The sequence below is a fragment of the Podarcis raffonei genome, chromosome 1, assembly GCF_027172205.1.
Source record: "Podarcis raffonei isolate rPodRaf1 chromosome 1, rPodRaf1.pri, whole genome shotgun sequence".
Taxonomy (NCBI): Eukaryota; Metazoa; Chordata; class Lepidosauria; order Squamata; family Lacertidae; genus Podarcis; species Podarcis raffonei.
The window spans coordinates 31,116,813-31,130,605 of record NC_070602.1 but is presented as its reverse complement, the minus strand read 5'-3'; the positions used below and the strand labels follow the sequence as shown (position 1 = coordinate 31,130,605).

Below are 13,793 nucleotides of genomic sequence, written 5' to 3'. Positions count from 1 at the left end.
TGGTTCTGCAAGCAAACCATACCTAGACAGTTCTGTTCGCTCTTAATCTTAGGGTTATGGGTTCCAGCCCCATGTTGGGCAAAAGTTTCCTGCTTTGCAGGGGGTTGGAACCCTTGTGGTCCCTTCCACCTCTACAATTCTGTGAATCTATTGCAGGGGTAGCCAACATGACGCCTTCCAACTGCTCAGAAGAGCTGTCTGGCATCATCCCTGACTTCTGGTCATGCTGACTGAGGATGGTGGGAGCTGGAGTCCAGCAACATGTGGAAGGGAGGATGCTGGCTACGTCAGCCTTACAAGATGCTCATAATCTTTGTTCATGCTTTGAAGGTTAACTCCAGCAGGCTAAATCTTCCAAAGCTGAATTTGATCCCTTTAGCTGCTATTGGCATATAGCTAGGAAGCAGAATAGGAGCAACTCAAAGCTGAAAAATCTACAGCCAAGCTCTGTGGATTTTCCCCCTGAGCAACAGCGCTATTGGCACCACCCAGGTCCACAAGACCCGGGCTATTTATTTATTTATTTATTTATTTATTTATTTATTCAGGAGGCAAGTGCTTCTAGAAGGATTTGGGTTTTCCATCTGGCAGGGACACAATCCAGCAGTTAAAACAGCCGGGTGCTGCACTCTGGAAGCACAGCTCCACACCATCCCCCAAATCTCTTTGGTTCTTATTATGCAACTAACTTGTTCCATTGGATGGTGCTGAAGAAAGGGTGTGCCTTGATCCTGTTCACTCCCTCTTCGCCAGAGCCTAAACGTTGCTTGGGATCATATTGCAGCAGCTGGGAAGGGAATGAGAGATGGTAGTTCAGACTCCAAATGCATACTATCACAGCCATCCTCCAATTCTAATGCTAACTGGCCAGCATTCTCACCTCGGAGACTAGGGATGAAGCAGACTGGCTGAGCTTTTCTGGAAGATGAACCTTGGTGTGAGGATGAATCCCTGAGGGGTGATTCTGGGCTAAAGACTAAGAGATAAACAGAGCTATTAAAACCAGGCTATCCTGCAGCAAAGGCTGCTAATGCTAAGGATATCTGTTCTGAAAATAACCCAGTTTGCCCATGCCAACTAAGTAAGCAGTAGACTCCATGGTGCAGTCGATCCACGTCAACAAAATTTACACTTTGCAGCAAAGAAGGGAGAGAGAACAAGGTTCACATACTCCTAGTCAACATCACTTTTGTAGCACCACTATCACCATTAGAACACTTTCTGTTTTCCTAATACTGGCTTGCCAATCTAGATATGACAGTTTTAGTTACTCACAGTTCCACTCAGTAACTCGTAGAGCAGCGCCCCAAAGCTCCACCAGTCGCAAGCTTCGGTCAGCTTAGAAATTCCACCCACCTCTGCAGAGAAAAGAGTGTGAATTACAGCGGCAGAAAGACCATGCCAGAAGTCCTTGTCTCCTATAACCATCTGGGCAAGATTCTTTAAAAGGGGGGGGGGAAGATTCTTTAAAAGGACTGTATGTTGGCTGTTTGCAGTATGGTAGCGCTGCAGAGAGCTTGCTGGGGAGACCATGCATTAAAAAATAAAGGACTAAAAAATAACTTAAACAAGGTTTTAATAAGAAAAACAAAAACTCCTTTTACACTAAGTACATTAACAACCAAACCAGACCCAACCACCAACCCATCCCCCAGGGTAATGGGAGAGCTAGGTGCTGCTCCTTATATACTACACCCAAATGCTGACACACCTTAATCAAATACAACTCAGCAGCACCTGCTACGTTTCACAGCTGTAAAGCTGGGTCTCGTTATCTTACTCTGGCCCTTGCTCTGGCCCCTTAAAGACATACACATCGGGTGGAACAATGATGAACCTTTACATTTAAATAAACCATTCAACACTGTAGTCACAAAGAGGGGTGTCTCAGGTCAGGTCAGCTTGCCTGTTTTATTGCATTTAAGAGCATTTATAAACCACTTAATATCTAAACATTTCCAAATGGGGTATAATATAAAAGCAGTATTATGAAAACAAAAATACAAACCAAAACCAATAAAGCAGCATAAAATGACATGAAAGCATATAAAAGAAATAAATGGGGGGGGGTGATCTATCTTTCTTCTTGCCCCCATCTGTCAAGGGAAGAGCAAATGTCTTCATTACCTGGAGCACAGTATAAGTCTTCCAGCGCCTCATTGCAACACTGTGGTTCCACCTCGGTCCACTGGCCAAAGTATGTGAGATGGATGTGACCTACGAACCCACAGAAATGGCAAGAGCAGTTATGCAAGGCCAAGAAAAACAGGAGGCATCAGAAGCCCCTAGTCACCTTTCTAAACACTGACAAATCCCCATTTGAGTTGCGGATCTCAAAAACTGCCCTCGGGTTTAAGTCTTGGGCACCTGTTTTATTAAATGACAATATGTGCTGTCTATTCACAGCTCCCCTGTAAGCCGAAGGAAATAAACAGGAAATCTAAACAAACATGGTTCCAGTGATGTTATTTAGCAGAACCAAAATGCTGATTATGGGACTGAACTGAGATATAGACCTGAGGAAAGGGAAGCTTTTCTCGCAGTACAGAAAAATGACATGCTCAGTTGGTAAAGCACAAGACTTAATCTCGGGGTCATGGGTCTGACCCCATTGGACAAAGTTTCCTGCATTGCAGGGGTTGGACTAGATGACCCTCGTGGTCCCTTCTAACTCGGATTCTAAGTTCATTCTCTCTTCATCTCTTCCCTCGCAAGTGTATGTGAGAGTGTGTTTTGGTCTCCACCACTTTTCTCTGAGGGAATTTGGCCCTGGGAGTGTGCTCTCCCTGCCCCTCACAATAGTTTGTTTTTCTGTAATCTCACAAAACATAAGGGAGAGGGAGCTGGAATGTTTTCCCAATGAAACCAAATGCTCCACAGCTACCAAATACGACAGACTAGAGTTTTCATTCAGCCCCTTCTTGGGAGAAAACTTACCAGTATCATCCAGCAGTAGGTTTCGTGGGTTGAGGTCCTGGCATAGGATCCCCTGCTGGTGGAGACCCTCCAAAGCCAAAACCAGTTCAGCTGCCCAAAGTTGGATCTGGTCCTCACTTACATCCCAGGCCCCAAGGCTGTCCCTGTGTGCAGCCTGGTGCGTTGCAGACCCATATTGCCTTGGTGCCAGCTGGTTTATGTGCTGTTTATGCTCAGCAGTCAACTCTTCCTGCAAAAGGCTCCCTTCTTTCATTTGTGTCACATTCTGTTGGTTCTCCTGACCACACGGGTTCTGCTGAAGAATTCCAGGATGCACCTGTCTTTGGCCAGCTGGAGAATGCGCAAGCTGTGCTATTCGGTGACATGGAGCTTCTGTTTTTGACATACATCCTCTTCCTGTCTCTGAGACACGTTGGCTAGATCTCTCCCCTGCATGTGGTTTTGGCTCCTGCTGTGTGGTAGCTCTCTCAGATATGCTGCTGATGCTATCAGTTCTGATAAGTGAGTCACACGACCTGAAAGTCCTTTGGTTGACCAAGCAGCGATGCCCCCAGTGCGCTGGTTTTAAATTAGATTGTGTAGACAAAGTGTGTGTTGCACTTAAATGCTTCCCTCCAATAATGCCCCATGGTCCAACTGCAGGTCCAACATGCCACTTCTCGTTACTTGATGTTCTCACATGAATATGGTCAAGGGACTTCTTCCGAGGCAAAGAGGGGTCACCACTTCTGAACAGATGGCGATTTACAGCAGTAGGGATCTGGCTAGCGCTGTTTTCAGGGCAGAAATTGCAGCTCTGCTGGGACACAGAATCGGCTTCTTGAGGGTTTCCTGTGACCGCTTCTTCACTGGTGTGATTCAAGACCAAGCTGAGCTTTGCATTCAATGTATTGGAGGTGCTGGAGGATTTATGATGGAAACTATTCTGTGAGCGCAGATGGGACCAGAGGGTCCCCCCTGTGGGAAAAAGGAAGAAGGGCTTCTCAGAAACATGCCAAATCCAGTTCCCCAACAGCTGCGCCTCCTCTTCCATTATCCCTTCTACTACAGTTCCCTACTAGCCTGATACCAGGCCGCAGAGAATAAGAGGGTTGAGAGGACAGAGAGAAGGCAAAATGGTTCAGTTGATCTCTTACTGAACCAGCTCTATTGGGAGGATCAGGCAGCAAGCTTTCAAACCGCACAGAGAAGCTTTTCCCCCCTGGCAGGATTAACAAAAGCTTAAGTGTTCCTTATTTTATTCCTGCCTGAAGAAAAATGATGTGCAATTCAAAAGGCTGCTAACCTACTCTATCTCTGCAGTCAGGCCGGCAGAGGTATTAGCTAAATTTGGAATGCACAGGATAACTATTCTTCAAACAACTCTCAGAGGAAGAAGCAATCAAAAGTTTCTGGCAAGATAATTTCTCAGACGCCACATGCCCAAAAGTTTCCCACCCACCTCACATTAAGAAGGATAGAGTGGATGACCTGCAACCATAAACATGTGTAACAAGCTGCTATAGGGTGACTACAAACCACAAAGCCAGCTGGGATTTAATGGAGAATAGCAGAAAAGAAATCACACAAAAAACCCAAACTGGATGGTTCCAATGTTACATTTCTGTAACTTGCAGAAATGCTGTGGGGGAAAGCTAAAAATCCTGTTCCTCAGACTAGTGCCTGATAGAATTGATCTATTAAAAGACTTGCATAATGGGTCACTTTTCATCCAGATCTGTTCTAGCAACAATAAGTTGACCTGATCTGCAGGAAGTGAAATACTGTATTTTTCCATGTATAAGACTATATTTTTTCCTAAATTTTTGAAGTTTAAAATAAGGGGTTGTCTTATACACGGATAGTGCACAGTGCATTTTCTTAATTTTGGGATAAAAAAATAGAGGGTGTCTTATACATGGGGGAGTCTTATACATGGAAAAATATGGTATTTTGTACAGGATGGCTGGTACTCCAATTCCCTGCTATCATAAAACCAATCTGCTCTACGTGCAAGTGCACACAATTCCCAGTTCCCTGAAGGAGAAATTAGTTGACAGTTGAGTTATCCTCTACAATTAATTTTTCATCTTCCTGTACACTCAAGGTATCTCAGAGGGTTATTTGGTTCACGGACAGAAATAATTCCACTCTTTCCCCTTGCTTGCACACTGATAAATCTTAGTCCGACTTAGTCTTAATACTTTGCATGATCTCCAATTTGTCCGAAGGTCTCATTTTGTATTAAAAAGCAAATGAAGCCATGTTGGCCCATGATAAGAAAAACAACCCAAAACTCACAGTTGGGCAAGACTTTCATTAAAGGTAAAGGTAAAGGTACCCCTGCCCGTACGGGCCAGTCTTGACAGACTCTGGGGTTGTGCGCCCATCTCACTCAAGAGGCCGGGGGCCAGCGCTGTCCGCAGACACTTCCGGGTCACGTGGCCAGCGTGACAAGCTGCATCTGGCGAGCCAACACAGCACACGGAACGCCGTTTACCTTCCCGCTGGTAAGCGGTCCCTATTTATCTACTTGCACCCGGGGGTGCTTTCGAACTGCTAGGTTGGCAGGCGCTGGGACCGAGCAGCGGGAGCGCACCCCACCGCGGGGATTCGAACCGCCGACCTTTCGATTGGCAAGCCCTAGGCGCTGAGGCTCTTACCCACAGTGCCACCCGCGTCCCCTTTCATTAGGGACCAAGACTTTCATTAGGACCAAGTAAATTTAGCAACAAACGCAAAACTCAAGCACTCAAAAGATTTACCCCAGGTGAGGCTGGGAAATAGGAGGGGGGAAATGGCCAATCCTTTAACACTCACCTTTCACGTGCTCCAGGTGGAGGAAGACAGAGTCCTCACTTACAGAGTAGCACAGCAATTCAACCATAAAGGGGATTCCATGTGGGATGATTGTCTGCCTTTCACGGGTCTCCACGTGCGATTTGGGGAGGCTCTGGAAGGGAACACAGAACCAAGAGATGTGGGTTGGCTGTCTGAATGCCGTTCGGCCAGAAGAGCCCAGCAGCCTCTTCCAGTGTGGGAAAGGCCCCCTTACCACCCACTGTATTATAGAACACAGTTGGAAACTAATCTGTAAAAGTCCAAAGCGTGCAGAATGTACAGGAGCCCTGCATGTTTTCCATTTAAGGACTCTGGAGCAGCAAATGATTAGCTGAGAAATATTTTTCTATAGACTCTGTGCCTTTCCAGCATTGGCCCTGTACCCGAGTTAGGCAGTTCATTATTGCTGAAGAATTTCATTGTTGCCCCAAAATACCTCTGGTCTTATTTGCAAGTGATTCCATACTGGAAAACTTTGAACTGAAAAGGAAGGGCATGATTTAAATACATTAAAAGTGCTTGTTTATTTCAGGTATTAATAAATTACTTAATGTTCAAAATTCCTAAGTGGGTTTAAAACAACAACACATATACAAGAATAATAAGAATTAAAACTGATCCTGGAAATAGAAAACTGCCTGCTGAAATAGGAAAGTCATTGTCAAGCACCAAACTTCAGCAAGAGACGCCCTTTTACTGCAGCCAAGGTTCCCCCTTATTTCTTAGCATTCCTTTGGTGCAAGTGCTTCTGTAGCTTAGGAAGAGCAAAGGGACTAGTAGAGGCCTGACGCTATAAAGAGGCATTGGCCAAGCAACTTCTCAACAGTAAACAGAAGGGGGTGGCAGATACATAGAGTCTGTGGAGAAAAGGCTCTACTATCTTGCCCTCTGTTTAGCCTGAGTGAGGCAAGCACATGTTCCAGCTGAGCTGAGTCCACAAGCTCAGAATAGGTTTGGCCTGGCAGGTAGAAGGAGAAATCCCAGTAATTTCCACCATCTTCACCTGCTCACATCAGGTGCTTACATCTCCTCAGCTCCCAAAAAGAGGTTACACTAGTTACCTGATTGGCTGAAAGAGTGCCAGATGTCACTCAGCCCAACCTGGGGTGGAAGTCCTTAAAAAAGGGACTAGTAAAATAGTCCCTTTGTCCCTCACATTCCATCATGAGTTCCCTCACCTCCTCAGGTTTCATCGTCCATTTGGATAACCCTGTAACCGAGCACCTTTGCTTTGTTACTTGTGAGGAGTCCAGAAATCTGCTTGTAAGTAACTAGGTCAGCATAGATAGATTTGAGCTAAAGGGTTCCTATTGTTTCCCAGCCTGCTTTGTCCTCCTGTCTTCATTTTTATTCCTAATAAAACTTGGCTGCTGGAGTCTGAAGTGTGTTAACACCAAACCCAAAGATTCTCAGCAGTTTGTGATTTTACGCACGAGTCTTTGATTCATAAATAGGCTGCCAATTCTTTCATTTAGATATTAATATAATTTACAGCAGCACTTTAAGAGAAGAATAAGCTTTGTTCTTCTAAAAGGAGAAGAGGGCTAGCAATGGATTTGTAAAAGGAATTCCTCAATAGAAAAGGACATGAGCAAAGCTTCACAAATTGGACAGTATAGAGAGATCTGGGCTAGCTATAACCTCACAGATACTAAAGAGAACAAGGTTGAGCCCAGGAGGGCTTTTTCAAGGCTAGGTTGGTTCTCCAGTAACACCATGTCTAGGATTGCCAAAAGGAAGGGATATAGAGGAAACGAAGGGAGTCAGAGGAAGGCGGATGCACATACCTTCAGTATAAAGGTTCCCCCAGTAGCAGGGTCCTGCACTATCTGTACCTACAAGCAACAAAACCTCAAGTTAACCACAACAGTGCAATGGTCTGCCTGGTACCCATATGAACCTCAAGGTTTTAGGGTTGGGGAGAATCTTTCTTTATTCTCTCAGGCATTTTAAATCAGTGTTGTTTTTAATTTCCTGCAGCTTTTTAGAGCTTCAGTTGTGTTTGTGTGTGGTGCTGCTGTTGTTTCATAGTACTGCTCCTTTTCGTTTTGCTTCTTGTTGTTTTACATGATGAAAACTTGTCTGATGAGGCACAGTAAAAATATGATTAACAAACCAGCAGAATCCTGAAGCAGCTAAAGACTGGATTTCATAGGCTGGAGCCAACTCAGTTTGCTGCATGAAGTCATGAGGGTGCTCTAACACAAGGATAAGGAACTTTGGGCCCTTCAGATGCTGTTGGACCACAGCTGCCCTCAGCCCCAACCAACATGGCCAGTGGTCATGCACTGCAGCAACATCGGGGGCGGGGGAGATTAATCTTTAAGGTGCCTGGGCTTCTTCAGGCTTTTGCTACAATTGCCTGACATGGTTACTCTTCCAGAACACCATCTCAGGTGCAACTAGTTACCTTGTCAATTATTCCTACAACCTTACAGTGCCTCAGGTTCTCCACTGGTGCGCTGAGTGTCCTAATTGGCCGAAAGCGAAGGCTGCTGTAACCCTGTCGATCAATGAAAAATTGAGAAACGTCTTAGTTTGAGAAACTAGGTGGAGTAGAACAAAGGAGACAGTAACAGTACTTGGTGGTTTTGTTTTTTGTTTTTTAAACTGCTGGGAATCCAGCTGCATGTCCCCTATTCCGCCCCCCCCCCCAAAAAAAATTCTCACCGTTTCAGTGGAGCTTCCATTTCCCAGAGTTCGTTGCAGATGGCAGTTGAAGATCTCTTCAGCACGTTTCAAGTACTGGGTGATCTTCCTCTTCACAGCTTCACGGCGCTCCTTATTAGGATCCACTGCATGAGAATCATGGGCATTACTCATTCTTAGCTCTCATTTTATGTAGTTCTTTTTAGATCCTCAGCTCTTCCTGACATCACAACATGCCTGGCCCAATAGCCAAGGCTGTGTGTTCCCCACACTTTTATAAAGCTAGAATTCTGCACCTACAAGCAGTCTAAATTCTGTGCCACAAAAAATGAATTCTGTGACATTTATAAATTCACAATAAGAAATTACTCAAACTTAAGGGTTAAAAAAAGAATGGGATTGCTTTAAAAATTATTTGTGTAAACATGGCTCCCAAATCAAAACTTGGATGTGCCTGGAATAAATTTCACAAAATGAAAGACAATTAGAGGAGATATTCTATATAAATAGAATGTTGAAAGTATATTAGAACACAGTGCAAAAGAAAATGAAATAAAGAGAGATGATGAAGCTGTTAAGAGGTAGAGAGAAGTCAATTATGTAGAAGATATGAACATGTATAGAAGAATAGACTATGTTTATGTAAAGATGACGTTTATCTGTAAATTTTAAATTGCTCTCTCTCTATATATATATATTCACATAATTTGTATGATTTCACATATATTTTGCAATTTTTTTCCTCATCTAGTCAGCTGGGTGGGCAAGAGCCTATAAAGAGCATTCGTAAGTTAGCCATGCACCTTTCATGCTTCTATGCTCCACCTATCCCAGGGTCCAGAGGTGGACCTTACAGTCTCAAATTCCAGCAGCACACTGTGTGGTGTCTAATCTTGCCCCATAACCACCACCTCTGGCCTTCCATTCTACATCATACTTGCAGTGCCCAATGCAGCATCCTTGAGGCTCCACACCCAGTACAAATGAACTGGTTGCCCTCCCCTAAATCCACTTCTGCCAGGATCCCTACATCTTTCACAACCACCCACTCCACTTCCCCACCGTACCCTGAACCCCGTTGAGCAGCACATCCACGCCATTCTTGTAATGGTTGAAAGCTTCTTCGTAGTCCTCGCTCACATCCCGCTCCAAAGCCAGGCGGATCTGCTTGGCCGCGTCCACCAGGTAGTCACGCTTCCCAGTTCCGTGCGCGTCAACGCCCCCTGGTGCAACCCGGCTTCGGATTTGCTCAAGATATACTCGGGCCTGGGAGAAGGCTCGAGTGCAGGATTCGGAATCCATGCCCAAACTGTTGCTCAGGGGGTCACTCTGCTTAAAAACTGGCCATTCTCAATGAATCCTCACCAGACTACGTCCTGTAATGCTTGAGACAAAGGCAGAATTAGAGGGAGAGAAAAAGGAAAGGTGAATTAGCAGGTTAGGGAGAAGATTGGGGGTGGGTGCAAAGGGCTACAAATCGGAGCTAGAAAGTGCCAGCACTCAAAAGAGTGGAAAGAGTTTGCAAGTGAGTTTGCAAGTCTCTGCAGGAGGGCTGTCACCTAACGAGAGTTGCCCAAGTATGAGAGTTTTAAGTATTTTGTCAAGGATTAAACACTTGCTTAATCCTTTTTAAACAGGCCTTTGGTTGACCTGATCAACATTCTATACCCTTTTAAAATGTGGCTCTTTTTTGGGGGGGGGATATTATTGGGTTACAGTCATACTTCGGGATAAATGTCCTTCAAGTTAAGTATTTTTGGGTTGCGCTCCGCGGTGACCCAGAAGTAACGGAGCGTGTAACTTCCTCATTTCGCCACATGTGCATGCGCAGACGGTCAAAATGACATCACGCGCATGCGCGGAAGCGGCGAAACGTGACCCCCGCACGTGCAGACATGGGTTGCGTTCGCTTCAGGATCCCGAGGTACCACTGTATTGTTTTTATTTTGATTTAATATATTGTGATTTTTTTGTGAACTGCCCTGAGACCTCAGGGTATAGGGCAGTATATAAATTCAGTAAATAATAATTGTAAATACAACCATGGTATTGAATAAAAGGCACATGCTCATGTCGCAGTAAGCGCCCTCTTAGAAGAGGCTTTCCCCTCCTCCTCTAACAGGAGAAAGCCTCTTCTGAAATTGTGCCAACCACCTGTTGTTTCCATAAGTAGATAGCACTAAAAACAATTTAAAAAAAAAAGAATCTAAGAGTTTAAATCGATTATTCAGACCACATCAACCAACCCAAGGCTGCAGCCCTGCTTTTGCCCAGGCCAGGCCTTGGGAAGCAATAGATAGGTGTGATTAAGGTTCACAATAGGTTTCTGCCTCCACCGTTTTTCTGCAAGCGAAACCCAAGAGGCTGTTTAAGCTCTTGTTCCTCTCGGAGGCAAGCAGACCGGAAACAAAACGGCGGGTGCTAACGGTATGCCACTGGCTGCATGGTTAGCCTCGGGGCCTTTGGACGCTTAGGCCAGGCGGAGCCACAGGCCCGGGAGGGAGCTGCACAGATTCGGACGCTGGACGAGCCACACGGCCAGGACTTGGCTCCCCATTCTCCCTCCGGCGCTAATAAAACTACCAGTGCTGGCACAGCCTCAACTTGGAGAGGGGCAGGAGAAGGGTCGGTGCAGGAATCCCAGAAGCCTTGAAGCAAGGTGCTGTGCTGCTAAGAGAGGGCCATTGTGTGCGGGCATCCGCTGCCGGCCTTAGAAAGGGGGGAAAGGCCTCGCTAGGGAGATGGCCGCACTTGCAACCCCCCCCCCGCTCCATGGTTGCAGCCAGGATTTTTATTAGGGGGGGCAGGACTTTTGTTGGGGGGGGCAGAACCGACGTGATTTGGACAGTTACGTATTTCCATTGTTTTACTCGATCTGGAGGGGGGTTGCAGCTGCCCCCCCCCCGTTACGCTTAAGGAAGCAGGTAGTGCAAAAGATAAGCTGGAGTGGGGGGGGGCGAACCTGGCCTAACCCCCCTCGCCCCCCCTTCTCGGCGAAGAACGCGCTGCAACAACCTGCCCGCATCTTTCCCCGGGGTGTGTGTGTGTGACGTGGGCAGGGCACAGGTGCCTGCGGGGAAGGGGCATCCCGTACCTAAAGAAGTCGTGGTGCCTGAGATGCTGGTCGGAGATGAGGGCGAGGCACGGAATCCCCGGCGGCGGCGGCGGCGGCGGCGCCTCCTCCTCCTTCCATCTCGGCTCGGGGATCCGGCTCGCCGGTGGAAGAGCCAGGTGTCGGAGGATGCAACTTGCGGGGGCTGTGTGGGTGGTCCGCGATTGCAGCGATTGGCTGCGGATGAGCTCACTAGCCGGCCTTTAGAATAAAGCACCAATCCCCGGGCAGCTGGCTCGAGAGCTGCCTCTTAAAGAGCCCGCGTCCCTGTCTGCAGAGCCAGGCTGCGGAGTCCAAGTCTGTCTCCGGGGGTGGGGTGGGGAAATGAAATTAAAACTGTTGGAAATGAAATTGGAAATATTCCTTGGGCTACCATTTCCCCTAAAGAAGTACAAACAAAAATTTTTTTTCCTTCCAGTAGCACCTTAAAGACCAACTAAGTTAGTTCTTGGTATGAGCTTTCGTGTGCATGCACACTTCTTCAGATACACTGAAACAGAAGTTGCCAGATCCTTCTATATAGTGAGAAGGTGGGGAGGGGTATTACTCAGAAGGGTGGTGGGAATGGGTGATTGGCAGATAGCTGTGATGAGCCTGTTGACGAGCCTGTTGTTGTGCTACTGGAAGGAAAAAATTTTTTTGTTTTGACTATGGCAGACCAACACGGCTACCTTTCTGTACCTAAAGAAGTACGTGATTGTATACATGTATTCACTTTCGATCTCATTTCACTTTGTCCTCCTGGTTTTCGATAGGGTCAGAGGACTATGCCAATAAATTCCGTCCCGTTTCCAGAGTCGGTGTTATGGTTTTAGTCCGTGGTAACTACCTCGATTCTCGTAAGCTTGCCATGCTATCCAAATGACTGCTGGGAAAGGACTAGTGTATTTGTGGGGTGGTGGTCGAAGCCATGTGTTAAATAGTGGGTAGACATGGCAGACGACACAGCGATTTCTCCAAAGCAGCTCTTTATTTTGTAAGCTGGAACAGAAACTGAACAGCAAACAGCTCAGCCGGCCTGCTTTTATAGGCAGCCAGCTATCAACATTGTAGCAACAACAACCCAGGGTTTCCCTGCCTAAAATAACTGACGTGGACCTGAGTGAAAACTACCTACAGTATCCCCCTGCTGGCCCAGGGTGAGAACTTCAGTACATAACACCATGTTTCTGCTAAACCTCTCCGTGTGGAACTGAGCTACTGGAAAGGCAATGCACCTAGTGAAAAACGTTTATTCTTTCAACATTATTTCACATGACCCATGCTTTTGTCTGTACCATGAAGAGCGCAAGATGGTGCCTGCTGGGTCCTGGGCAATGGTCAATACCAGGGGTCAACAACCTTTTTCAGCGGTGGGCCAGTGCACCATCCCTCAGACCATGTGGTTTACTGACTATATTTTTTTTGGGGGGGAGAAGAAGAATGAATTCCTATGCCCACAAATAACCCAGAGAGGCATTTTAAATAAAAGGACACATTCTACTCATGTAAAAACACACTGATTCCCTGTCCATCCGTGGGTCGGATTGAGAGGACTATTGGGCCAGATCTGGCCTTAGGTTGCCTACCCCTGGTCAATACATTCCAGCATTCTGTTCTCATAATGGCCAGCCAAATGTGTGTAGGAAACCCACCAGCACAGGAGCCTCTCCCCACGTTTTTATTAGGATTTTTGGGGTGGGGTATGTGTGTGATGTGGAGAAAGTGGACAGACAGGTGTGTTTCTCCTGCTTTCAAAGTACTAGAGCCCAAGAAAGCTGAAAAATGTAAGATTCAGGGCAGACAAAAGTACATCATACAACACATGGTTAAAATGTGGAATTCACTGCAAGATGTAGCGAAAACCACCAAACTGGATGGCTTTCAAAGGGGTTTAGACAAGCTCATGGAAGTGACCTTGCTGGTATTATCTGGCTGCACTAATGTGGGGCACTGAAATATTATCCAGAGCTGCAATTGTTAAGCAGAGGAAACTTCATTATCTCTGAGAAAATGGTTTAAAACGAGAACAACACACGGAGTACTCATCCAGATGGGGAAAAGATGCCAACTGGATAAAAGAAGAGGACATTGTCATAGATCCTTGGTTGCCATAATCCTAATCATTATATCCTCTATAAAGCCCAGCATAGATGAAGGGGCTGCTTTCAAGCTTGGAGCCATCTAGTGAGCACTTGCAAAAATATGTTTGGGTGTACTGCATTCCAGTTAAATACTTCTTGTGATAACCAGTCTGAAGTCTCGAAAGAAAAAGATACTAAAGGAAAGCAGACAA

At 46.1% G+C, this 13,793-nt stretch overlaps 1 protein-coding gene across 2 annotated transcripts; it reads right to left on the bottom strand.

Moving 5' to 3' along the window:
- Positions 1–44: 44 nt before the first annotated feature.
- Positions 45–11,673, bottom strand: RPS6KL1 (ribosomal protein S6 kinase like 1). 2 transcript variants are annotated; one of them, XM_053379300.1, is made up of 11 exons: positions 11,501–11,673; positions 9,474–9,790; positions 8,428–8,552; positions 8,168–8,260; positions 7,545–7,592; positions 5,737–5,869; positions 2,938–3,894; positions 2,128–2,217; positions 1,276–1,358; positions 881–976; positions 45–787 (listed from the first exon to the last, which is right to left on the bottom strand). In XM_053379300.1, exons 2-11 carry the CDS (start codon positions 9,706–9,708, stop codon positions 677–679), a joined length of 1,971 nt encoding a protein of 656 aa, XP_053235275.1. In that variant the 5' UTR covers positions 9,709–9,790; positions 11,501–11,673; the 3' UTR covers positions 45–676. The 2 variants fall into 2 exon arrangements, with proteins under 2 accessions (XP_053235275.1, XP_053235284.1); XM_053379309.1 differs by having other exon boundaries at positions 9,474–9,782.
- Between the last annotated feature and the right edge of the window lie 2,120 nt (positions 11,674–13,793).

Excerpts from the sequence above, each read along its gene's own strand:
- RPS6KL1 (XM_053379300.1), bottom strand. The coding sequence starts at position 9,708 with ATGGATTCCGAATCCTGCACTCGAGCCTTCTCCCAGGCCCGAGTATAT. Across the intron at positions 5,870-7,544 it reads GGGGAACCTTTATACTGAAG|AGCCTCCCCAAATCGCACGT; the intron begins GTATGTGCATCC and ends GTTCCCTTCCAG. Across the intron at positions 788-880 it reads CTTCATCCCTAGTCTCCGAG|CTGCTGCAATATGATCCCAA; the intron begins GTGAGAATGCTG and ends TTCCCTTCCCAG.